Source organism: Anser brachyrhynchus (genome assembly GCF_964034855.1).
Source record: "Anser brachyrhynchus genome assembly, chromosome: 14".
In the NCBI taxonomy this organism is placed as follows: Eukaryota; Metazoa; Chordata; class Aves; order Anseriformes; family Anatidae; genus Anser; species Anser brachyrhynchus.
Genome location: NC_137709.1, coordinates 15,319,403 through 15,344,328, shown reverse-complemented (window position 1 = coordinate 15,344,328; position 24,926 = coordinate 15,319,403). Strand labels below are relative to the sequence as shown.

General features: G+C 37.5%; 1 protein-coding gene and 1 long non-coding RNA gene across 10 annotated transcripts in view; one reads left to right on the top strand and one right to left on the bottom strand.

Annotated features, from left to right (window-relative positions):
* The window catches only part of SLIT3 (slit guidance ligand 3), a 512,565-nt gene that overhangs the window by 473,296 nt on the left and 14,343 nt on the right, over positions 1-24,926 (bottom strand). For 7 of the 9 annotated variants that reach the window (XM_080555212.1, XM_080555205.1, XM_080555208.1 and 4 more), the window contains 2 exons: positions 12,068-12,139; positions 8,969-9,040 (listed from right to left, as the gene is read on the bottom strand). The exons of 1 other annotated variant lie outside the window; for it this stretch is intronic. In XM_080555212.1, the coding sequence (XP_080411338.1) occupies positions 8,969-9,040; positions 12,068-12,139 (144 nt within the window). Of the gene's footprint in view, positions 1-8,968; positions 9,041-9,903; positions 10,041-12,067; positions 12,140-24,926 lie in introns of all 9 variants that reach the window. One more of the 9 variants, XM_080555206.1, reaches the window with a different exon arrangement.
* Positions 13,355-21,671, top strand: LOC308177624. The gene is made up of 2 exons (XR_013939277.1): positions 13,355-20,355; positions 20,672-21,671. It is a non-coding gene; the product is annotated as an uncharacterized lncRNA (long non-coding RNA).

Below are 24,926 nucleotides of genomic sequence, written 5' to 3'. Positions count from 1 at the left end.
TGAGCAGGACGCTGACCTTCTGTATAAGCAAGATGTAGACTGGGTACATCTCAGAATTACCAGGTTTGGCTTCTACAGGTTACTTCATACTTAGTGGTTTGTTTGTTGTTTTGTTTTTTTCCCCAGCACAGTCTTCCTACACTAGAGATCTGTGCTTACATTGTGTCACTGAAAAAAAAGACATGACAAAAGTGCATGTATAGTGTGCTCACTATGTTGTACAATTATGTAATATCAAGTTCTATCCTTGAACCTTATGTATATCTAGGATTTTACTAGCTTACCCCAAAAACGTCTTCTGTTTTGCCTTTTGGAAATATAGGTTGATTCCTTCAGTTTCTAAGTTTTAGCAATACCTCATCTCTATGGTACATCTTCTGAAGAAAATTAAGGAGTTTTTATGAAACTTTAGCTACTGGACAAATTTATGTCTCCATTGCTGCTACACAAATGAATTTTTTTGAACATGCATTGTCCTGTCTTGCACTTAGGATCAGATACCTTTTTAGAGTTGCAAGGAATGGCACTGGCATTTAGAGGGGCTAACTACTGGTTATCAGAAAGCTTTAATGGAATAGGACCATAGCAACCAACACCATGCACAGCTGGACTCAAAACACGATTAACAGCTGAAGATTCTCAAGGAAAGGCTAAAATTAGAAGGTGTGCTAAATATCAAGTCATCAAAATTCAAAAGGAAATCATGAGAAGTCATCATAAAATAAAAGGAAATTGTGTTTTGGACTTCCAGATTTTGAAGATGTTTCAAAAAGCTCTACATACTCTTAATTTTGGGATTTGCATTTACTATTCAAGTGACAAATCAAAAGTTATTTATCATTTCTGGAGAGTATCATTCTACTCTAGTCAAAATAAGGTGCTTGCAAACTTAATATAAATAATAGTTTGTTACGTTATTACTATATGAACCGAGTATCTGCATTAAATAGGCTATACTTAAGTATTTTCTGCAGCATTTAACTGTTGTGAGAAACTTGACTGTATATGGAAATGTATGTACTGGAGATCTTATAACATTCCTTTCCTACAAGAACAACTTTTGGACTAACAGTTGCAAATTCCCCTGCCCCCACCATAATTTTAATATTGACTGTATATTTGAATTGTGGGAACAGCAAAGAGAAAGTTCTTTAAAAAAAACAAAAATAATGTAAATAAATAAATTAATAACTTTCCTGACCATATCTGGTATTTCATTTACACAAATGACTAGCATTTCTCTAAATTATCACTTGAGTACTGTAAAAAAAATACATTGCAGTGAAATCTTCCAGAGTACCCAGCATACAGTATTGACAGATAAATGAAGTATGCGAGCTATATCTTGGGAACATTTATTTTGCCTGTTTGAGCCAAGACTAGCACATAAAGCTGAATCAAAAGCAATAAAAAAGTAATGAATTTCCTTCTTTCATCCCAATAATTAATAAAGGTATGTTATCAACATGAGCCCAGATGTCATCTGATAAAAAAAACAGTACTTATATTTCCCCCTGCAAATATTTACTGAAGTGTACGAATCACACTTCAGCTGCCAATATCTACCTATTTGGCTTTTTTATTTATACACACACTCCATAGATATACCAATAACTACCAAGTTTTTGTCTTGTGTGATGCTAAGTGTCAAGTGAAGAATGAACTACACAGGTAAGTATTTCACCACTTGCATCTTATAAGTCAGTTCCTGTCACCTCGTGAACAAAATTTATACCTATTATTTTTATCTTCTACTAACACATTTCTCAGGGAAACTACCAATTCTGCCCATGTTTTTGTTAAGCAAGTCTTATAGGAAACAGGATTTCCTTACTGGTGACTTTACAGCATTCCTTTAAAGTCAGATATCCAATATGAACTTATTGGTGGGGATGAGGGGCAGCTGTTAAATATCCCTGTGCTAGACAAGAAAAAACAGTCGAACTTTCTGGACTATCTCAAATCTCACCACTGAAAGAACTGAACATCCTTAATATCGCAGTTGTAGGCAGCTAGTTCAGTAGAAGCAAAATAAAATTTTGGAAAAGATATGACGACTGGTTCAGTTTGTTGCAATAGATGAAAATCAGAAAACACACAGTAATGGAACAGCTTGGCTGAGTCTGACATAGTCCATCCAGATCCGTATCCTGTTTCCAGCAGTGGTAATATGTAGAAGCATGCAGAGGTATAAACAGAGGTTGTCTATTATACTAATCCTCCAACAGCTTTGCAAGCTTTCAATCTTTTTTCATCTACAGTTAGCTGATAAAGGTTTTGCATATTTAGGACACCTCAATGGATCACTGTTGCACAAACCTAGCCAGCCTTCTGATGACCATCTGTGAACTTCTATTTTATTCTTTCACAAGCTTCAACATTTTGGGATGTTTTTTTCCTTCCAGTTCCCTGTTCTTCAACCCTGAATTACATCTACTATATCATTGCATAGTCAGTCAACCTCATAAGGTCCTTCTACAATTCCTCAGTGTGGGCACTTTGATTAAAACTGCCCATGAAGCAGTTTTCAAGAAGACTATATAAATGTGATGGAGATACATGACTGGGTCTCAGCAACTCTGCTAACCAAGTTCCTCTTGAAAGTATTGGTAAAAACAACCTGCACTGTAAACAGTATGAGTGGCAAACTGATGAAATCTACCAGTAGATATAGAAAGATTCCATGGAGGCTCCAATATTACATTTAGAGAAGTGACCATCAGCTCCAAGAATGAGTCATAATCATCCCTAGTTTAAACTAAGGGTGTTAACTCATCCCACAAGCACACAGAAACAACTCTTTCCCCTTAGAAGAAAGGAAAAGTATTGCTGAAGTTCGAATGTGATTTAGCTACACACAAAAGATGCAGAACAGCTCTGAGGAACTGTAAGTCACACTCAGTGAGGAAAAGCAAATCACTCTTTTTACACTACAAGAAAGGATGGCACAAGGTAGGAGATTGTAGCATACAGACCAGCACCGTGTGGTGCAATAAGCATGGTGCAATTATGAGAGAGAGATAATGACAAAGACAAGTAAAACCTGTAGCAATCCAAGCCCAGAAAAGAAAACCAAGGCACCTCACCTGCAGTTGCTCAAAGAACTTCATGGTGCCATGTGAGGAGATAGCATGTCGCTGAGGAACTTGCATGCAGCCTCCATGGCTGTGCCAAGGGCATCCAAGGATATGACCAACAACATCCTCTCAGATACTGGCACCCGAAGCATTCTATCTAATCACTTTGGACTACTCGCAGTGTCAACTGTCACAATGACACTCCCTTAAAAGACAGTAACAGACTTCTCTTGAAAACATGAGGTAAAAGTGACTGCCTTTTCAGACGTCAGTTACAAGATTCTTTTTTTTTTTTTCCCCAAACCAGAATAATTTTTTTCAAAATGCATGGACCAAATCATGATCAAACATCAAAAACTATTTCTTGAACTTGCAGTCAGGAGCCAATGCAGCCAAGGAGCTACATGTTACTAGCTCACAAATGCAGGCAACACAAAACTTAAGTACTAGATATTCTTCAAATCAGGAGAACAGGAACATGTTTGAAGATATCAGAAACTGAATTTCATTTGTTGTATTCTTTGCTGGCTCCATCAAGCAGTGGATAAGTTTGCAACTGGTCTCAGAAACTGATTTCTGCCATTTACTAAAGATTACTTCACTGACACACAGCCTGTGACCTGGGATTAGACAATATAGTTGCATTTCACCCTACTGATGATGCGTTGCTGCAGCAGTAGTTCTGCCCAGTGTGACAGATTAGCTCAGGTTTTGACATTTGCTGCACACACTCCCACACAAAGCAGGAGGAAACTACCATCTTTGGCATTACACATGCATGACAAGAACAAAATCCATCCCTCCCAAATACAAAGACTGTAAGTTCCAGATGGCTCTACTGGCCCCAGTTTACCATTCACACCCTCCTCTGAGGGGAAAGGCCCAGAGTAAAGGGCTGTCCTGGGAGCAGGATACAGACAGAAGGGCTCGCTCCTGAAGCACCACAAGCTCCTGAGGAGTTTGCTAGCAAGCCAGGTACTACCCTAACTGAGGCATGGCATTTTGAGAAGGAAGAGGGAAGTATGCAAGCAATAAAATGGATGAAATACCAGACTGCAGCGTTAAGTTTATTTGAGTGTCTTTATTCTCCTGCATTTCCAAATGAGCATTTTATGATCACTGATCTCAAACTAGATATTATCCATAATGTCATATGGAAATGGAGACATTAAACAACAAAGCTTCATTCTGAAAGGTCACATTCAAACTGTCTTCCATATTTGCAAATCCATATGGCTTCATAAATGAAATAAGTGTAACGCATGCAGTTCCAGAAATACCTCTAAACTGCACACACTGCAAACCCTGTATAAACACTATGGATTTGTCCATGCTGCCAAAGATTCGCAATAAGCTTTTGTTTACAACAGCAGAGAACTGTCCAATGCTTTTATTGTTTTGCCCACTACTCTGAAGCACTTAGCAATCCTTCCACTTAGCCTGTTAATTATTGAAGATGCTTTCTGTATTACATGATTTATTTAAAGCCTGATCAATCTCAATTTATGAAATCCAGATTGTGAAGCATCTCATAATTTCTTCTCCTTAGCATCTTTGGTCACTAATACAGATTTTACAGTACACTATGCCAAATAAATATACTTTAATACCTTAATCAAGCATTTAGGAAGCAGCTTACAAAGATCCATGCACAGTAGCATCTCTACAGTTAAAGGTCTGCCAGTTTCCGTTTGGACCTCTGTCTTAACACATAGAAAACAAAAACCATACACATATATGCTAGGGTTAAACTTTTGGATTTAAGGAAAAAAAAAAAAAAGCTAATTATTTTTCCCAACTTTGAAAAGATATTTGATTTGGCCATGCTTATACATTCTCTCCCCCACACACCCCCCGCCCTTCTTTAAACAACAAAAACACATTTTGAGTATTTTCAGATGTTGAAAGCCTTTATGCTAGCTAAAGACGCTAATTTGAGTAGAAAGAACCAGCCACCAGCCAAAGTCCGGCCTTTTGAAGATAATACAGCTACATGACAATTTCTGGCAGTTGGCCGTGGAAAAGTCAGAATCAGCTGGTGTCTTATATCCTGCCTCATTTTTCACATAAATGTGTGACATCTGGCTCTGGTAGAAATTTCAGTTCATCTTTTCGGTCCACTAGTACACATCTTTACTCTTGATCCTCTTTGTATATGAAATTTTGTAATAATTTTATCTTGAAATCCTACATCATGTTAACAGCAAAGCATATAGCTGAAATGTCAAAATTCAGTATAAATTTGTGTATAATGCACTGTCTGTGTGTGTATAGACACATGCTCACAACTTCAAACCACAGAACACAAAAACAGAAAGAAAAGTCCAAGTCAGAACTTTAACTGTTAAACTTTTAGGACAAAAATGCAGAATGGAACTAGAAAAAAGAATTAATTTCTGAAACCTTCCCTACAACAACAGACACAGGTGTTGCCCTAAATCTGTCTACTGGCAAGGAGGGCACACTCAAGATTTACAGCTGGCACTTCCAATTTTGAACAATTTATCTCCATCATTTAAATGCTTATTGAACATATGCAAAGTATATCAGTCAACATTAGTTAGTAATATTTCTCATAAAGTAGCACTTTGGAGCCAAAGAAAAGCTGATAGCTAGAAAAGCAACTAACAAGCCTGGGAGGAGGCGTCCTGAAATCATTCTAGCACCTCATACATACAAGCTTACATTGGCACGTAGGCTCTACAAGCTTTAGAGTTTCTCTGCATCGGCATTACATTGCACAAGAACGGCTTGACGTTTGACTACAGCACAACTAGTAGAAGGTAGTAAGCTGTATGGACCAATTAAACATTAATATTGCATCTCGACTGATCAACTTTTTATGGTCAGCTACTTCACTACTCATCTGTGGGTTTTGGAGTAAAATCATAGAAACTTCTTTGAATAAAGCATTCCTGGCTTCCCACTGAATTGAGTACCATTGGATATTTTCAAGAACTCTGAATTTTAGGACTCAACAGAACAACTTACACACACACACAAAAACAAACCAAAAGAAAAAAAAAACAATTTTTATAAGAGAGGCAATGGTTAAAATCCCATGTATTACTCAGCTTTATCTAGTAAAGCTAAGAAAAAATATGTCAAAGAATGAAGTGGCACACCTTCCACCCATCACTTCATTTCTCATCTTCATATTTTCTGGCCTTTTGTCATACCCTGCATTATGTGCTTCCTTCAACTGATATTGACAGACTTTATTAAGCTTTTGACAATACCTTGACCTCTATTTAAATAATGTCTTTAAGATGCTCCATTGGTATTGTAAGCATTAATGTCCCATAAAGAAACAAGAATAAAAAATAATTTAAAAAACAGTTGTAAACAGTAAAATCCCAGTAACTGGAGAGCCATCATTATGGTGTTTTTGGGAGCAATAGCAAACAGCTGTAGAGACATTTTATACAAAATTTACTTACTGTTATGCAGGACAGTACCAAAAAACACATTTCACAATGAAAATTCTTCTAATTCACTTAGATAATACTGACGAGTTTGTTTTGATGTCCACACAAGCGAGACTATAGTAAGCTAAAATAGTATTCACCTAAGGTTATGGTCCATGCCCTTTGAAGGATTACTGTGTGGGAGTGGAAGAACAATATACTTCCACTGTTACTTTGAATAAAAGACATATATATATATATATATGGTATTTTGCCAAAAAGAGAAATTACTCCTGTTTTTTAAAGTCTGGCCCAATACAGCTGCTTTGTTTAAAAAAAAAAAAAAAGTTAGTGATTACTTTTGCATCCACTTCAACAGATCAAAAACGAATGTTATTCCAAAATCGAAGCAATATATGCAATTTTTATTTGTTATTTGAAAGAAATTAAATGGAAAAAAGCCAGTTTTTTTATTCAACCATCATACTTTCTTCATTAATGTTTTGCAATGTTTGACAATACTTAATAAAATAGCTTTAATGTTACCTAAAATGTTGCAATTTAGCTGTTATAAGTTATGCCAAACTTTCCACAGTTCATTCTCCAAAGCCTACTGACTCATAGCAAAAAAATCAACAACAAAAAAAACACACAGATTTATAGTTATGTCCTAAAAATGATTTAAGCTAAAATACCAAAAAGTTGTATGTTTCCAGCCCTCCCTTTCATATTACATTCATTTAGAAAATATTTTAATGACAGACAATCCAAAAAGAGAAGCAGAGATGCAGTATGTTTAACTGGCCAAGTTAAGAGTTTGCACAGGAAAAAAAGAAAAAAAAGAGAGAGACTTTCAAACATCACATACTTGAGCAGATGCTGTTAAAGGTATCATATTTCCTAACTTCTGGTTTCACAAGATACATTATGCTCATTTGCTAACAGAGAAGGCTCTACAGAAAAGCAACACATTAAAGCAACACATTAAAAGAAGTCTTGAGTATTCATCATTTCTGGTTACAGATAGCTAGTCAGCCTCCCAGATTTTTTTCAAAACACATTTTTTAGTTTAACTAAATCTATCTTTATCTAAGATGAGCTATAATCTGAAAAAAAAAAAAGTTTTCTACAGCATCAGGAAATGCTTAATTTGGGAAAACTATGACGCGGGTTTTGTTTTATTGTTCCCAAGAATTGTGAAATAAATCACCCATGGCATAACTCTTGACCTAAAAGTGCTTTCTAAATGGAATATAGGTATCAGAAACTGGATGAGTAGCTTATAATCAGAATTTAAAACTCAGCTCCCTTATTTGTATAAAGTGGGCTTTTTAATTCAAGAAAAAAAAATCCTGAATAAATCCATTATAAAAGATCAGAACACTAGTTGATCAACAACTTAAATGCAAGTCTAATCTTGAGATCATCTGAAACAGTTTTAGTACAACATATGCTCCATACTCCAAAGTTGTCTTGCACAATTGTTAATGGGAACTTCGCTCTTAAAAGCTACTTTAGAAAAAAAAAAGTTAAAAAATGCCAAGTTCTACAATAAATGCCTTGCAGATAATCAAGCATAAAAACAAATCTGCTTCTCTGTTTTAACAAAAAAGCATTCCAAACCAGCATGTGATTTCTTTCTAGTCACCTACATCTAACAAAGAATAATTCCCCAAAGTATTTCAGCATTACAGTAACATTGTTCAGCTCTCACCATAAACTGGCAAAATTAACCTAGCTTCATGACAATGCTGAACAGTACACTCCAACAAAGAGTAGCAATTTGATATAGCATTACTTTTGCACTTACTGATATTAATGATTGCACTCTTACAAGGCTAGTAGTTTTCTATGAGTTGGATTTTGCATTAAGAGAGCTTTTATATTCACTAGTGTTTACTTTTGATTGCTATCAAAAGTAGAAGAAATCAACAGTCTAATTTTCTCAGTCTAGCGTGATACCCTGGAACCTACTGGTACCAGTGGCATTGTGCAACTTGAAATGAAATCAAGATAATAAAAACATTAAGTTCAAAGGCAATTCTAGAAATACTCTGGTTCTTAAACCTTGAGGACAATTATAACTTTCATTAGTGATGATTTTTATATTTTAATTAACTGTACAAATAATAATTATTATAAATAAACTTTTCTTCTTCATCTATATATCTGTTATAAAAGTTGCCCAAATAATGTTCTTTTAATAGTGTTGTTAAGATTCTAGTATCAATGATGGTTCTATTTTCTTGGTGATCAGTTGCACATTTTATTTCAAGCATGAGCTATGATTCAGTATAAAGCCAACTGTGTTTAAGAGCATATTCAAATTCAGGTAAGTACCCCCCCCCTTTTTTTTTTTTTTTTGCTTTTGCCTTTTTTTTTTTTTAAGCAAGTTCCGTTTCTAATCATGAAATATAATAATCATTTAAAGCAAGGTAGAAAAACATGGCATTTTTGTTTAAGTATTTAAACTGAGATACTTACAGTCGCTCAAGTTGTTTTAAATCTTGAAATGCTCCACGTTCTATCACACTGATCTGATTTTCTTCCAAGTGTCTGCAATTCCAGAAACACAAGTAAATTTTAAGACAAGAGAATAAAAGTTTCCCCACTTCACACGTTATAAAAGTGGTTTTCACAGATGCAATAGTAAAACATTTAATTAGAGATTATGAAAATTCTAGACCAAAAAGCACTCTCTCTTGGTCACAAACAGCAAGCTGATTAAAAATTGCCTCCTGACTCCCAGATTTGATAACCATTTTGTTCAAAAACTTTTGTAACCATAATGCTCAGAAAGATGTTGGTTTAGGGACTGATTGTTACATCCTCAGTCCCTTACTCTTGGCTTTTGTAATTGAGGAGAAGTGACTGACTCCCTACAGTCAATAGCAGAAAAATCAACGTAAACATTTTTTGTCCAGTCTTTATGTTCTGCCAAGACTTCAGGCCTGCTTTAGAGTAAACCACTTGTAAACAAACCAAAGCAGTTCAGCCTCACCAGAAATACAGCCATACCAGCTACGTGTGACAGCTGTATACAGTCCCACTGTACAACAGGTGTAATAATGTAAGGGAAAGCTCCCAGGCTTCCACTGTGTGGGACTCTGCTTTTCTTCACCCTCTAAGGCTGAGGCAAGGATAAGTAATAAACAATGGCGACTGACTTCTCTTTGATTTACACTGTGGAGGAAATGACTACTCATTCACACAGCAGAAGCGCTCTTTATAGGTAAAAGGGAGCAGATACACCAATATTTCCATTTAAGCCATCTTTTTTCTCTCTCAGTGCTGCCTTCCAGCACACACCCATTCTCTGCTTCTGTGAGAGCACTCAGATAACAGAATAGACTAAATCTCTTAGCCTTCTGAATATTTTAGGTAGTTTTAGCTAAAAACACATGAATAACTTAATATACAATAAGTCTGGTTTAAGCGATGACTAGTGAAAAAGCACTCCTCTCCAGCAGCCACTCCTCTGCATCCAATCCTATGAGGATTCTCAGAGTCATTCTACTGGGTTGCAGTTGTGAGGACAGACAGCAAGAATCTACAACTACGAAAACCAAAAGATAAAAGTAAAAAAACATGCAAACAAACTGTGTTCCTCAAAGTAAGAGGGGGAAAAATATGCAGTTATAAGGTATGAAAAAATAAGGTATGCAATGGAGTACTTTGCATTTATGTTGTCGGTTTGAGATGGGAACCTTTGTTCGGTTGGACCACTCTGCCAGCTTCTAGTTCATTCATCATACAAATAGTTCTCACTGTGATGTCTGAAGACAAGACCAGACCACACCTGTTTGGGAGCTCTGGGACAGGTTACACATTTCTGCTCCTCCCACTACACCCCCATCACACATGGGGGGAAAATAGGAAGGGGAAAAGGAGAGGGTGAGTAATGTAGAATAGCCAGAGTTACTAGGGGACCATAGAGAAAGTTCAGAAAAATGATTAAATATCTGAAGGACTTATGGAGACCAGATGTTAAGCTGCACAAACTGCAAGAAAAACAAACAAACAAACAAACAAAAACAAACAAACACTTTCCAGATACAACAGGAACATGGAAAAGGAAAATACATTGACAATGATCAAAAATATTTATGTAAGCAAATGCTGAAATGGCATATCTTAGGTTTCACGTAGTCTTAATATATCACAAGACAAAAACGATATAAATTACGGATTTTCGAATAGGCACGTTCTGCTTTTATTCCTAATGACTTGTGTGGCAAACACCAGACACCACTCATAATGGTTGAACATGCTACATAAATCTGAAATGAGCACAGAGCAAAAAATTCAAATAACTGCAGTTGCATAGTTCGCTTCTTGTTAAGGACATCCGGGGTAAGTGACTGCAGTGACATTAGGTAATGTCTGACGCTACAGACAGTAGAAAAAACACTACCAAACCAACTACTGACATTAATGATAGTATAGTACTTGTAAACAGAATTATAATACAGACTTCTAAAATGGTATTGGCAGCTGGGATTGGAGCCAAAGAAATCTAAATGACTCCACTGATAGAGGTGAGGGAAATGCTATAGGAAAGAAGAATCTTCCAATAGAAGATTAGAAAAGATGCAAGACCAGAAGATCAGAAGGTTAGAAATGTTTTCTTGGTTCAAAAGTGCTTAGGTAGCAGCAGAAATGACTTGTCTTCTCCTTGGCAGGATTCAGTTAATTTATTAATTGAATTTTCACTAAATTAATGTAACAGTTCATCATTACCGTTTTAAGGACTTATTTTACAAGAAGATACTTAAAGGAAAATACTAGCTGCAGAAGGCAATCTCAAGAAACATAAAGAGAAATTTTCAGGGAATGCAGGCAGATCTGTGTCTTGATCTTCTGATAGCTGTTTCAGTAAAGGGGTCAATAGAACAATAAAACCAACCTGTCTCTAACAGTGCTGGGACCAACTCAAGATTAGGTTTTTGCCTTGATTACTACAATTTGGAATTTGCAATAGTTTAGTAAAATACTTCCAGTGAACTAGATAACAAGTGCACAGAATTTAGTGACTACTAGGTAAGGGGCAATATGTAGATTGATGTTTTCCCCTTTTGATTTTCAAGGCCTATTTAGAAGCACAGTTGAGCTCTTGACTGATAATTCTAGAACAAGAGACAGGACTACCTAAATTTTTTGCATTTGTTACTTCATACTGGACTAAAAGAATTCGTAAGTTTCCTCGTGTACAACTTTTACAGCTATCAAATATTTTATACTTGATCTCCTGCAAAAGCACTATTAAAGTCGACAAAATCCGCCAAGTCCTATTTGCTAGTGTTCCAATATAATTTATTCATACATAAGTGGACTGTGGTAAGAATTTTAGTCCATCTCACAGTGCTTATTAAAAACTAGCAAGGAACACAATTAAACAGCTCTGAAATGGCATTTGGACTTCAACATGGAACTAAAATTTTTTTCACATCACAAACTGCTCCAGTTGCCTGGTTTAAAATACCACTAACTGAATAATGTACATAAATTACTAACATATGATCATCCTTAGTACTAGCAACCCAAAATAGTCTTCAAGAAAGATAAGTTTTCTCTTATACTCACAAGACACGGAGATTCTTCAGCCCTGCGAAGTCCATCTTTGTGATTCTTGTGATATTATTTTTTTCTAGATCACTGGAGGGGGAAAAAAACAAACACAGCATTCAGGCACTATAACCAACATCCAAAATTCTGTTAGGAGAAATTATCTCCATCAGTGCACCATCTATCAGCTGTTCAAATTGTACAAACTCATGTTTCCATTATAAGTGTATGATCTGCTCATCATCTACTTGTTCCTCAAGACTACAATCTTTTAAGAGGCTAAAATATATTCAAGAGCCAATCTGTACAACACAGCTGAAATGCAGTACTCTGCCCCAAAAATTAAAATTGGGCTCTGGAGTTGTACTAAGCCCGCTTGAGTCTAGCCTGCTTCAGAAGCTGCTGTAGAGCCTGAGCACAGAACTACCAGCTTTGGTTAGTGGAGGCATGGTGTCACCCAAATGACTGGAAGATTTGTCAAGTTTTAGAACAGCTCCCTGCCAAATGCAGCATCCTATTTAGGCAGCTCTTCACCCCATTTTTTTTGGAAATGCTGGTTATCAGAAGATAACCAGTGAAGTGTTATCACTGTTTGAAAAAGTGTTAATCACACTGACCTGTTTCCTATGTTAATCAGAACTTGCCAATTTGTGTCTTCTGTCTTTACTTGAACTTTCAATTTTATAGAACACATGCTATGCGACAACACATTTTCCTCATGTAGTCAGCCAAGTATTACCTCCTGCACTGTTTCAATTTGTGCTAATTTATGCTCTAGATTCCAAATTAATAAGTAACCGGTATTTTTTCCACAACAGGAAAAACCATTGTAAGCAGATCTTGAGCTGTCCACTTTTCTTTGGAGTGAGCGCACCAAAAATACAAAAGAATTTCACATTTAAACTTGTATCTTGATAGACTAGACATCCAAATAAAATAGTGTTTGCTTCTGTGACAAATTCTATTTAAGTCAAAATTGAATCAAAGTGAAGATAAAGGAATTCATAAATCAATTCTTGCAAGATTAGTTCTGTGCTTAAGGCTAAGTCTCACTACACTAGCAGCCGTTTTTTTTTTGACAGTCATAAGAACTGAGTCTAACTCCTCGATTCCCGATATAAAGTCTTCCTGTCATTTCAGAGGTCTAGTTAGATCTTCTTTTTCTGCAAAATAGCACCTGCCAATATTGGTGCACTGTAGAGGTCCTGTGTTGTCTTGACTCTTGGATTTGCCTTGACCGGGAACCTACTCCCCCCCCCCCCCCCCCCCCCCCCAAAAAAAAACCAAAAACTTTCAGTTGTTTTGCCTTTTTTTTTTCCCCTGTACAGATTGATTTACTCAACCTAGTGATAACCACCAGACAAACAGCTAGCCTTTTTTCCTCACATTCAACCACGCTTATTTTAAAATAAGCGATATTCAGCAAACTTACAACTAAAACAGGTATACTTCTCCAGCATAACACCACAAATATATTGTCAGATTTTTCTAGATAAAAGAATCCCTCTTAAAAAGTTTTTTTTTTTTTTTTAATACTTCTGAGTCACATTTTACGCCTAGTAAAAAGCTGCTAAATATATTTAAAAAAGCAAGCCTTTGGGTTAACGCTTCTCAGGCCAATAAAGCACTAAGTAGCTTTCTAAAGACCATGAGATGGTAAACAATAACATTCCAACAAATTTTCTTGTCTAGTGCCACTGGATGAAAATAGTCTAAGATGAAAAACTAGTCATGAGGCTAGATGTTGATTTGCTAAAAGAGAATGACATCACAAATTCACAACAGGAAGTAGAGACTTGTCTTAAGAAATTCAGTTTTACCATAGTTCCTGCATTAATGTGCATTATTTTTCTTCTCGAATTTTTAAATTTCTTACATATAACTTCTTTTCAATTTCTAATAAGATTCAACAAGACAAGGGAAGGTAACAGTACTATTTTTAAGTACATTTCGCAATCATCTCAAACCTTGACCATGAATTAATTTCTGAAAGATAAGTAGATGTTCCTAAGTACTGTTTCAAGTTAATAGTTTTGTAGGTACAAAAAAGAGTCCAAGGAAGGGGCAGAACTCAGAACTCCCAGGAATGCCTCAACTGTCACCTTTGTATTCTGAAAGATGCTGCCTAGATGGCTGTCCTTGGATGGCTTTTAAGTGCCTGACAAGTAATACTACAAACAGAATATGAAAGCTCTCAAAGTGTTAAGGAGAGCTAAATGATTTGCAATCTTTCATATACCCTCCTACAGGGAGAAAAAAAAAAAAAAATTTCCTGCCTCCTACCTGGCACAACTTCCAGTAATTTTCCAGCACACATACAATTCCATACAAGCCCTCCAACATGGCTGCTACCTAAGCCAGTCCTCTTTCACCTCACATCAGACCCTACTAGCAGGATAGATGCAATACTAATAAGAAATATGTGAGTGCTCAAGATAAAAAATTAAAATTATATACCTTGAATCAGAATTTTTTTTTTTCTGCTGACATTAAGCATATTCCTCTAAGGCATTAAATGAAAGGTAATTGTCATGGTAACATGCCATTTTTTTCTACTGTGAATCTCAAAGAAAAGGCAGTTACAAATTTGGAAGTTTAAGCTCATTGAAAGGTACATTTTCAACATTCAGAGAAGAAACGGAACTGATTTCTTAGCATACCTACCATGTTTCCCAACTCCTTCTAACCATGAAAATAAAGTTTCTTCTAATATGAACACTATCCTTCATTTATCAAAAACTTAAATATTTAGATGAGCAGAGGTAATTGTACTCATTTGTCAAAGAAAATAATGCCTCATATTTGCAAACGTACATAACTGTTTTCCTCATGTGTTCCCTAAATCTCAGATGCAAACCAGTGTGGGTGTGGGGAGAATCCCTGTATTTTAACTACAAGAAAAAAATAAAAGAAACACTATCTTTGACAGACCTAGGTCAATCATATTTAAGAAAATATCTGTTATGGGGGAAAAAAAACAAACACAAAACAACTACAGGACACTTTCACTGTATGTAAGAACCACTGAATCACTCTTTTCACAGGTAATACCTTTCAGTCACTGCCTACATTTTTCAGATTTTCCAGCTTGATTTCCTCTGGGCTCTCAGTTCAATTCCTCTACCCTGGTGCATCATTAACTACTCACCGGTGTGCCAGGGTGACCTGACAGCAAAAATCACTGGGAGGAATTAACTCTGGAGTAAGCAACACATAAATAGCTTCGTGGTTTATTTGTGTGTTGTTTCCCCTCTGCTTTTTATGCCATTCCCTCAAAAGTTTTCCCTTGCCTGTGTCTCAGAAACATTCTACCAAAACACAGCATGCAGCTGCTCAGAATTCTCCAATTGGCAGCTCAGAGGTACACACATCAATAGGGTCAGTGACCCATCTTTTTGCCTATTTTGGTAAGCCTTAAATCTCAGCATAGCACATTTACTCAGCCTGAACACCTGTACGCAGAGCATCATTCCTGTCACACATACAAAGCACTTTTTTCCCCTTCAAGTCTGAGCCCGATACCCCACAAGAGCTCCATCCCTCTCTTTTTTCAGCCCCGAGAGCACTCCTGCTACTCAGCACGCTCCTCCCGGTGAGTTCTGCACCCCTCTATGCTGAGAAAGACTTTTTTAAACATTCTTTGATCAATATACATATTGAGATTGCTGTTCACTCCACTCCTGCAGACTGACACAGCCTACACCGTACACATAAAATCAACCATTCTATTAAAGCCTTCTGAACATCAGCAGCTAAGATAAAGTACCCATTTCTGTAAGGAAAGTTACTTGGACAATTTTCTAATTTTAACAGAATGCTTCTTCATGAAGTTCACTTTCCTTAAGCCAATTTGGATTTTATTGATACCTGCCTCCTGTGCTTTAAAAAGCAGTATTTGCCATCTGAGCATTTACCTGTTCCAGCAAGCTCTCCCTCGAGGCTTGTCTGCCATTTGAGGGAAAAAAGACTAAAACCCTGATGTACTACTATGTAACACTTCCTCCTCCTGTTCGGAGTAGGTCTAGCACTGCTGCAAAAAAAAAAAAAAAAAAAAAAAGCCCATTGCCACAAGTTACCCTATTAGTCAATTAAACTTTGTTACTGTGAAGTTATTGAACTATTGCAGACTTCAGTGGTTTACAGCTGGTATTTGTGGGCAACTTAATATTTTATATTTCCTTTATAAAAGTTTGCCAGCTGATTATGAGACCACTAGTGGGTTTCAACTACAAAAAGCTAAACCTTAACATCTAATCTTGGTTGACTTTCAAATACATCATGGTTCATAGGAACTCTTGGAAGCAAACACAAAACCAGCTTTGAAAATAAATTGTTTGGATCAAAGACATGGAAAAAATTATAATGCAGAGGTGAATTTGATTTATATTTAGCTTAAACAAGTACCTATCTGCAAATACATTCATTCTAAATTAAATGCTTATTATGCAAAATTCCTGAATTTTGCATGTTCTGTGGGGCCAAGTGGATCTTAGATCTTACTCAAAATCTCGATCTTGCCCCATGCATATACCAGCCCAGCTGCAACTCTTTGTCATTTCACATTCATATAATATTGTTCCAAACAAATCTAAGAAAACACCATTATGGAAGATAGATCTCTTCTGGTCTGGCATCAGATCAGTTGACGGCACCCATTAAAATGAAAAGAGCCTGGAGCTTCTGATATTAAGTCTCTGTTGTCAAACTATTTTTCTTTTTAGCATAAAGTATGTTAAAGACAATACAGGTGTAGTGGCAGCTTTAAGAAAACAGATATGGAAGCAATTACTTCAGTGGGAGTAGAAATATGAATTGGACTAGAATTGTACAAGACTTCACTTACTGAAAGTGAGTTCAGACCGAACTATTAAAGGGAGCCTTACTCATAAACATGTCCTGCTATGTTCTAATAACAATTTAATTCAATACATATTTTGTAGATGATGAAGACTAAGTTACACAATGTACACACTTATTACAAACAGGGATGTTTGGAGCAACTGGAGAAAATCCTTCTTCATAGCAGGAATTCCTCTGAATTGCTTCATGTTTCATTCTTCTCTCAACACAATCTGATGAACTTAGCCAGACATTTAAATGTTTGTAAGTCTCCAAAACTCTCTGGAGCGTGCCATTATGTGGCTTCCAACAGCACTAGAAGTGCTAGATAGACTTCTTCTTGTTACATCACTTCAATTTCAGTTGACAATTATTCTTCCGAGCCACCCAACACTTCCAAAATGCCTAGACATTTGTCCTCCCAACGCCTACCCTTGTCCTTGGACTTCATGAAGTTTATGACTTTGGGACTAACTCCGGTTGTCCTATGTTGTCCTAACACATACATCTTCCTAAGTGCTGTGCACTTCTGTCTTCTGGACTCACATACCTTAGCAAATATACACACTCATCTTAGACACATCTGAGCTTATAATACTTTAATATGCAAGGTCAGAATCGAGTTTGACATCAGCAACATAAACATCGGAATTCTTATAAAAAAGCCAAAAACCAAAGGCAATCAGATGCTGAAGTCTTGCAACAATTTTAAATTCAAATCACTTATTTAATATTTACATATAAATAAAAAATCCTTATATACACAAGGATGCAAAACTTCAATAAACACTTCCATATTTTAGCAAGTTCCTATTACTCAACTGTCGATTTGCTTCTTGATTTTAGTCTCTGAAGTAATCCAAAATTTCATCTCTCATCATAGTTGTATATCTTGAATGTAGCCAGGTGAATCCCCAACTTTATTCCTTCTCAACCCTTCCTAGACTATGTTTATGTAGTGTATATATATATTTTTTTTTTTAAATTAAGTTGCTGATTTTGAAGCTAGTTCTGGTTGCTGACCTATGCCTGCTAGGTACACAGAATAAAAAACAGAGATCCCAGTGCCAAAATCAAGTCTTATTAAATGGTAAGAAATGGTTTGTTCTCAGTGCAACTCCTAACCATTTATTATTATTGTTGTTGTTGTTTTTATTAAGCCTGTGAGCTACAGCTATGGGCACCATACAAGTTCATACAAGTGTGGTAAGCTTCTGGTAGCGGTGGGGCCACAGGGGTGGCTTCTACAAGAAGAATCCAGAATCTGCCCCATGTTAAATAAGGGCCCCGCTCCTGACCAGAGCTGGGCCAATAAGTGATATTGTTTGCACCTCTGTGACAGCATATTTAAGACAGGGAAAAAAAAACTTTGCTACACAACAGCTGGGAGAGAGAGGGGTAAGAAACAGCCTTGCAGGTGCCAAGGTCAGTGAAGAAGGAGGGGGAGAGGTGCTCCAGGCACTGGAGCAGAAGTCCCCTGCTGCCTGTGGTGAGGACCATGGTGAAGCAGGCTATTCCCCTGCAGCCCATGGAGTACCACGGTGGAGCAGGTGGACCTGCACTGACAGAGGCTGCGGCCTGTGGAGGACCCCCGCCGGAGCAGATTCCAGGCCGGACCTGCAGCCCATGGAGAGGAGACCATGCAGGAGCAGGTGACCTGGCAGGAGCTGCTGTCCGTGGAGGACCCAGGTTGAAGCAGTTTGCTCCTGAGGGATGGACCCTGAGGTACAGACCCATATCTGGAGCAGTTCTTGAAGAGCTGCTGCCTGTGGGAAGCCCACGCCAGATCAGTTCAGGAAGAATGGCATCCCATGTGAGGGACCCCACAGCACAGGGAAAGAGAGTGACCGAGAAGAAGAGGCAGAGATGAAGTATTATAGACTGACCACAGCCCCCATTCCCCCATTTTCCCTTTGAGAAGGGGGAGTTAGAGAGCTGCCACGGTGGAACTCGGCTGCCCAACGGAGTAGAACTACCACAACAGGTACATGAAAGCCTTCTGACCTGGTGGTCTTGCTGCAAGTGGAGCATTTGCTTTAAGACTAGCTTCTACTGAAAGAATTTTTCTAAGGTACTGTTTCTTCTGATCTGGAAAACAACCAATTGCCAGGCCTAATCCTGTTCACTCTTGGTCAGAAAAGAAGTTGCTTAAATTTAATTCTCGTTCCAGAAGAAACCCAATTATTTCATTTGATGAAAGCTATTCATTGTCCATAAAGTTACCAGCAAAACAGAGTTATCCTCTCTTTCAGAAAACTCTGAGGTACCAGATGGGCAAACACAGTGACATTCTTAATAACAAAACTGAAGATCATCTCTGATATCAGATAACTTCATGTCAATACCTGATTTTGCATCTTACTGTTAAATACTACAAGTCCTAGATGTTTTTTTTTTTTTTTTAAATATTTATTAATCCATTTGCCTTTAACCTGGGAAGACTTGGCATAAAATAAAAATATATAACAAAGTGAAAATAACTTGCTATCCAAAGAGAAGGGAAGCTAGAGCAAGAGCTGCAACTTCATTCAAGCCCTCAGATGTTTTCCTGTTTATATTAATCAAGAATTCAATAAAAGCAGTAGAGATACTGCATACTGCGTTTAAGAAAAATTGCCACACACTTCAAAAGACCGCTCTTAACCAAGTTACACAGCGCTAGGATTCATTGCTATCCAGCTTCTTCAAATATAGGTAAGTAATTTCTAGTCATAGAACCTCTAATCCAAAATCTAGTTCTGTTCCTGAAAAGTATTCAATGTGGCTTCCACATATCAGCTCAAATATATAGATACTTGTGTCACATTTGTAATAAACAAATAACCAGGAAACCCAATACTCTCAAAAGAAATTTCATTAAACCAATGCCCCATGTGATCCAAAAAGCAAAAAATGAATTTTCCTAAGAACCAGAAAGGAAAGGAGTTAACACACCATCTAGAACTCACATCAAAACAAATTTCAACTAGAACATAATTCACGGAAGTTCCAAAAGTTCATGAACAGAAGAAAAATAATTTATCTCTGAATTTAAGAGTGACACTATTAAGGGTATAGCCCATATTCCTTATTATTCTTTTTTTTTTCATTTGTAATGGAGTCCAAGGGATACACGTCAAATGATAAGTCAACTTGGCAGTAACATATTCAAAATGTGGAAGGTAAAATTCTAGTGATAACAATTCAATCCAGATTCCTGAATCTCAAGAGTTACTGATATCTTACATTAGCCCAATACTTCCAAATAACTCAAGCATCACACAATCTAGGGAAACAAGCCCTTGATTGTTTTGCCATTACATTGCTGAAGGACTTGGTCAATCCAAAACACCTGCTAGAATGACAGCTGAGTCATCCCTTGAAAATTTTCCTGTTTGATTTGTTTTCCCAACTCCCATTTACTTGGCAAGGTAACTGTGAACACAAACACACACCACCTGAACCAGAGGGAACTTGCATTTTCACAGGTAAGTTAACCATTCACTTGGATGCCTGCTGCACTCTAGAAGCAGAAAACCAGGAGGAGTTCTTGATTTTTTTATTTTTTTTTTTAAATCAAAGCTACCTGTGGGGTTGGAGGCAAAAGGCTCTTCAGTAAAGCCCTTCTCTCTGTATGAATACTTTTGTTCTTAATTTGGGAACACACTAACACCGTACTCAATAACAAGAGAAAAATCCTTTCCCATGTACGGATGTATCCATTTCTGCTATGTGTGTTTCTGGCTATCCTTTGCAGTCTTTACACACCCGATATCTGTTTTGTTATTTTTAACTGTTTTCCAGAATTCCTGCTATGGAGTTAATTTGTCTTTAATGGATATGGACTGCCACTAGCTTCTTAACCTTAAATGACTACAATTCCCTCTGGAAAGCACTTGGCAATTTTCTTGTGCCTTCAGTCCAAGAACTTCAAAGTTACTATGATGAACTACTCAATTATAACATTACCCTGAAGCCCTCTGGCAGCAAAATCTGCATATCTTCAGATTTAACATATTTCCATCTCAACTTATGCAATGCAGGAAATAAAGACCTAGGACCAGATTTTATGAAATCTACAAAATCCATTAGTTCCCAAAACACTTGGGCAAGTATGAACTTCGCTTGTGAAGAGAAAGACAAAAAACTTCAAAATCCTATTCAGCTGCTATCTTTTCTTGTTATTACTAAAGAGAAGATAATATGCTCCACCTCTATATAAATAGACTTAAGCTATTTTTTCTTCCTAAAACAAAAACAGTTGACTTCTTAAATGTGCATGAGAAAAATATTTCTTGACTGACTTCTGGGAAGACTGATATATTCTCTAAATATTTCCCTTTACAATTAAGTTTAAAGGCGTTCTACACTTCTAAACTAATTGTAGACTAAGCATGATACACATACTTATTTTCATTTTACTTAAGAAATATCCTGCACAGTTGAAACAGCTAGAGATAGCTAGCTCTCTTGCTAGCTGTTTCCACTGTACAAATTCAAGAAGCATAAGAGCTCCATTTTATGTCACCAACTCTTTCCTTCATATTTTTCTTACTCAAAGACATGAGGAACAAGGTCATGGGCAAGATCCAGCACAGATTCTCAGAGCCATCTAAAGCATGCCCAATTGCCTTATGTGATGAGATGACTAGCTCCACAGACTAGGATTGAACAGAAGATGTTTTTACCTTGATTTCAGTGACACTCTCTCCCATAGTCTCTTTAGATCCAAACTGATCAGATAAATGAATAATAAACTGCATGTAAATCGGCTAGACCATTGGGTGTAAAAGGCTTTTAACAGCTGGTTCCTAGTAGTGTCCCTTTGAAATCAATAGTAGGGCCAATGTTGTTTAGTAATCTTTAATAAAGACATTATGTGGAACAGAGTACAGACAAGTTCACAGACAGCATCAAATAACAGGGAGCAGTCAGGGCACTGAAAGACAGGCCTTCAATTCAGGTGTACCATAAAAAGGTCAGAAAGTTTGGCTGACAGAAACCTCATGAAGTTCATAAGGGGGGAAAAAAGTCACGTACATAGGAGGAAACAAGTCCCTGCAACACTTAGAAGCTAGTCACTGACTGACCAGGGAACTGCTTTGCAAAAAAAAAAAAAAGCATCTCAAAGTCCCAGTGGGCCACACAAGAGTATGCAGTGTGCCCTTGCAGCAATGAAGGCCACCCTACACCAGACTGTCATAGTAAGATCATAGCCAGCAGGGTGAAATAGTTGACTAACCTCTTGTATTCAGGACTTATGGAAGTTAATCTGCCATACTGTATCCAGTTGCAGGCTCTCCAGCACAAGAAAGACATTAACACATTGGAGAGAGTAAAGCAAAGGGCCATTGCAATGATCAGGAGGCAGTAGTATAATGGCATATGAACACATGCTGAGGGAACTGCACTTGTTAAACTTCAATAAAGGGTTATGGGGAGATCTTACAGCAGTCTGAAACCACAAAGAAAGTAATAGGATAGGAGAATAGAGACCCTCTTCTCTGCTCCACAGTAAGAGCAGGTAATACGTGAATGAACATTAGCAGAGAAAAAACAAGTCCTGCCAGAACCACCAGTTCCTGAAAGGATTCAGAAACATTCCACATAGCTTCAGTAACATGAGTATCATGCAGAGTGCATTAACACAGCAGTAGTGAGGTCCAGTCACTTTGATAGTCTTGTAAAGTCAAGATAACAGTAATTTTACAATCCAACATTTTATAATTTTATTGCTCTTGTTGGGTAGTACCACAGGTATGATATTGAATAGTTTCAGTCTCCACAAAGTTTTAAATGTTAATTGAGTAGCTACACAACAACTGGGAAGTACAAATTCTGCTGCAGCTCACCCTACTTTAACACACCTACACAATACAGCTTTTAATTCAAAAAAAATAGATGATTCCTTCAGATTAGAGAAGGCTCTCAGGTATGACTCAAACAGTGTTTTCTTTCTGTCTGAAGCAATGAGAAAACTGATCTTAGAGGTTAAGTGCTCTGATCTTGGGCATAAACTATCCATTATCAAGCTCTTTACAGTAGTGCTTGGTTAAAAGCCCACATTAAGAGTCCAAATGATCTGGAACTGCTTGCAGGCAACACACTTCTGTCCTCGTCTTTATAAAAATAAACAAATGGACTTGGCAAACTATAGGTGCTAAAAAACACTCAGGAGTAATTCCTTTTTGAAACTCCTGCAGTGGCTAAATTCCCCATTGAATAGATTACTATTTAAAGTCATAACTGAGACCTGCATAAACCACCATAATGGACTAAGTTCAGTAGTTTCTTCAAGAAAATACATGTTTGTTCCACACTGCAGGAACTCCCGACTGATTATAATAGCTTGCAGATTTTATTATATAAAAAGGAAATATTATGCTGGCAGAATCATGTTCTAAGTTTTATACTCCCATGCCCTTCGCCTTTGCCCCCAAAGTTCTGTAGTTACTCTTTCCAGTCCAGACCTCACATGGTCACATCATCTGTACAAGACAGTCTGCAGGAAGGATGAAACAGGTTAAAACTGGCCCAACCTCAAGCAGCAGTACACAAATACAAACCTTGTGAAACAAGCAGGAAGAGCTAAAGTTTTTGTCACAGATGCAGATATACATCATCAGAATAACCAGCATGTGGTAGGATAGCTAATGCCATCACACCTGTGTTTGATCATAAAGGGTTCTCAAAGAGAAGCTAGCAAGAGCAGAAGGAGAGGTTCCTCTTTGTGAGAAGGATCAGCTCAAATGTCCGGAGGTGCTCTATAGACTTGTTGAGAAGCTCACTGAGATGTGCCAGCCTGGATCAGGGGAGAGGTCAGTGAGAGAGACATCATGGTGGAACTTCATTACCAACCACCCACATAGGGTGAATAAGAGAACGCTCTTTAAGCAATGACAGGGAGCCTCCAGGTCTCACACCTTGGTTCTTATAAGGGACCTGAATCTCTGTGACGTGCTGGAAAGGCAGCACAGGGTAGGCAAACAAGTCAGGATGTTTTCTTGATAGTGTCAGACAATTTCTCAACATGGATGCTAGATGGGCCAACCAGGGGTGAAACTTTCCTGATCTACCACTCACAAACGATGAGGTGTTTGGGGGTGTGATAAATCTGTAGCATCTCTGGCTTGAGTGACCACAGAAAATGATGTTCAAAACACTGAGGTGTGTGAGGAAGATAAGTGGAAGTGCATAGGCACTGGCATTCAGAAAAGCAGAAATCAATTTTTCAAAATTCAAGGGACTTGCAGGGGACATGCTGTGCAAAACAGCCTGGAATAACAGCACAACACTCCATCCAGCTACTGGGGAAAAATGAGCAGGTGTATCAGAAGCCAACCTTGGCTTAACACATTTCACAACCGAGCTCCAGTGCAAATGAAATGGTACAGGACAGTCTTCATGGACACAGACTCTCAAGTCTTAGTGATGAAACACAATTTTCAAGAAGGAGTGGAATAACCAGTCATGGCAGAGGATTGAGTTCAGCCTCTCCTCAGAAATCCTGACCAGTGGGAACAGATAGAAACAGACAGAATCTATCTCGGTGTGCAGAGAGATTTGTCTCAAAGTGCCACCTTGCAGTGGCATCTTTAATACAGGCAAATACTCAATTTGTCTTCAAAAAGGGCAAAAAAGAACAATATGGTGAAGTACAGGATGGTCAGCATCAGCCTCTCTTTGGTCCCTGAAAAAATAATACAGCAAATACTATTGAAAGCAATTTCTGGGTACAGGGAAGGTGACTGAAAATAGCCAACAGATTTACCAAGGTTAAATCAGATTTGAACAACCTGACTGCTTTCTATGCTGAAGCATTGAGGGAAAACAGTGGTTATTGTCTGTCTTAAGTGCATCTGGAATACTGTGTCCATTTTGGAGCCCCTCAGTCCAAGAAAGATGCTAATAAACTTCACCAAGCCCAACAGAAGACCACTGAAATGATCAAGACTTGACTACGCACGATGAGTCTAAGGAAGCTTAACTTGCTTATCTTGAAGAAGGGCAGGCTTTGGGGCGACTGAATACCAGTCTTCCAATAACTCAGGAGAGGTTT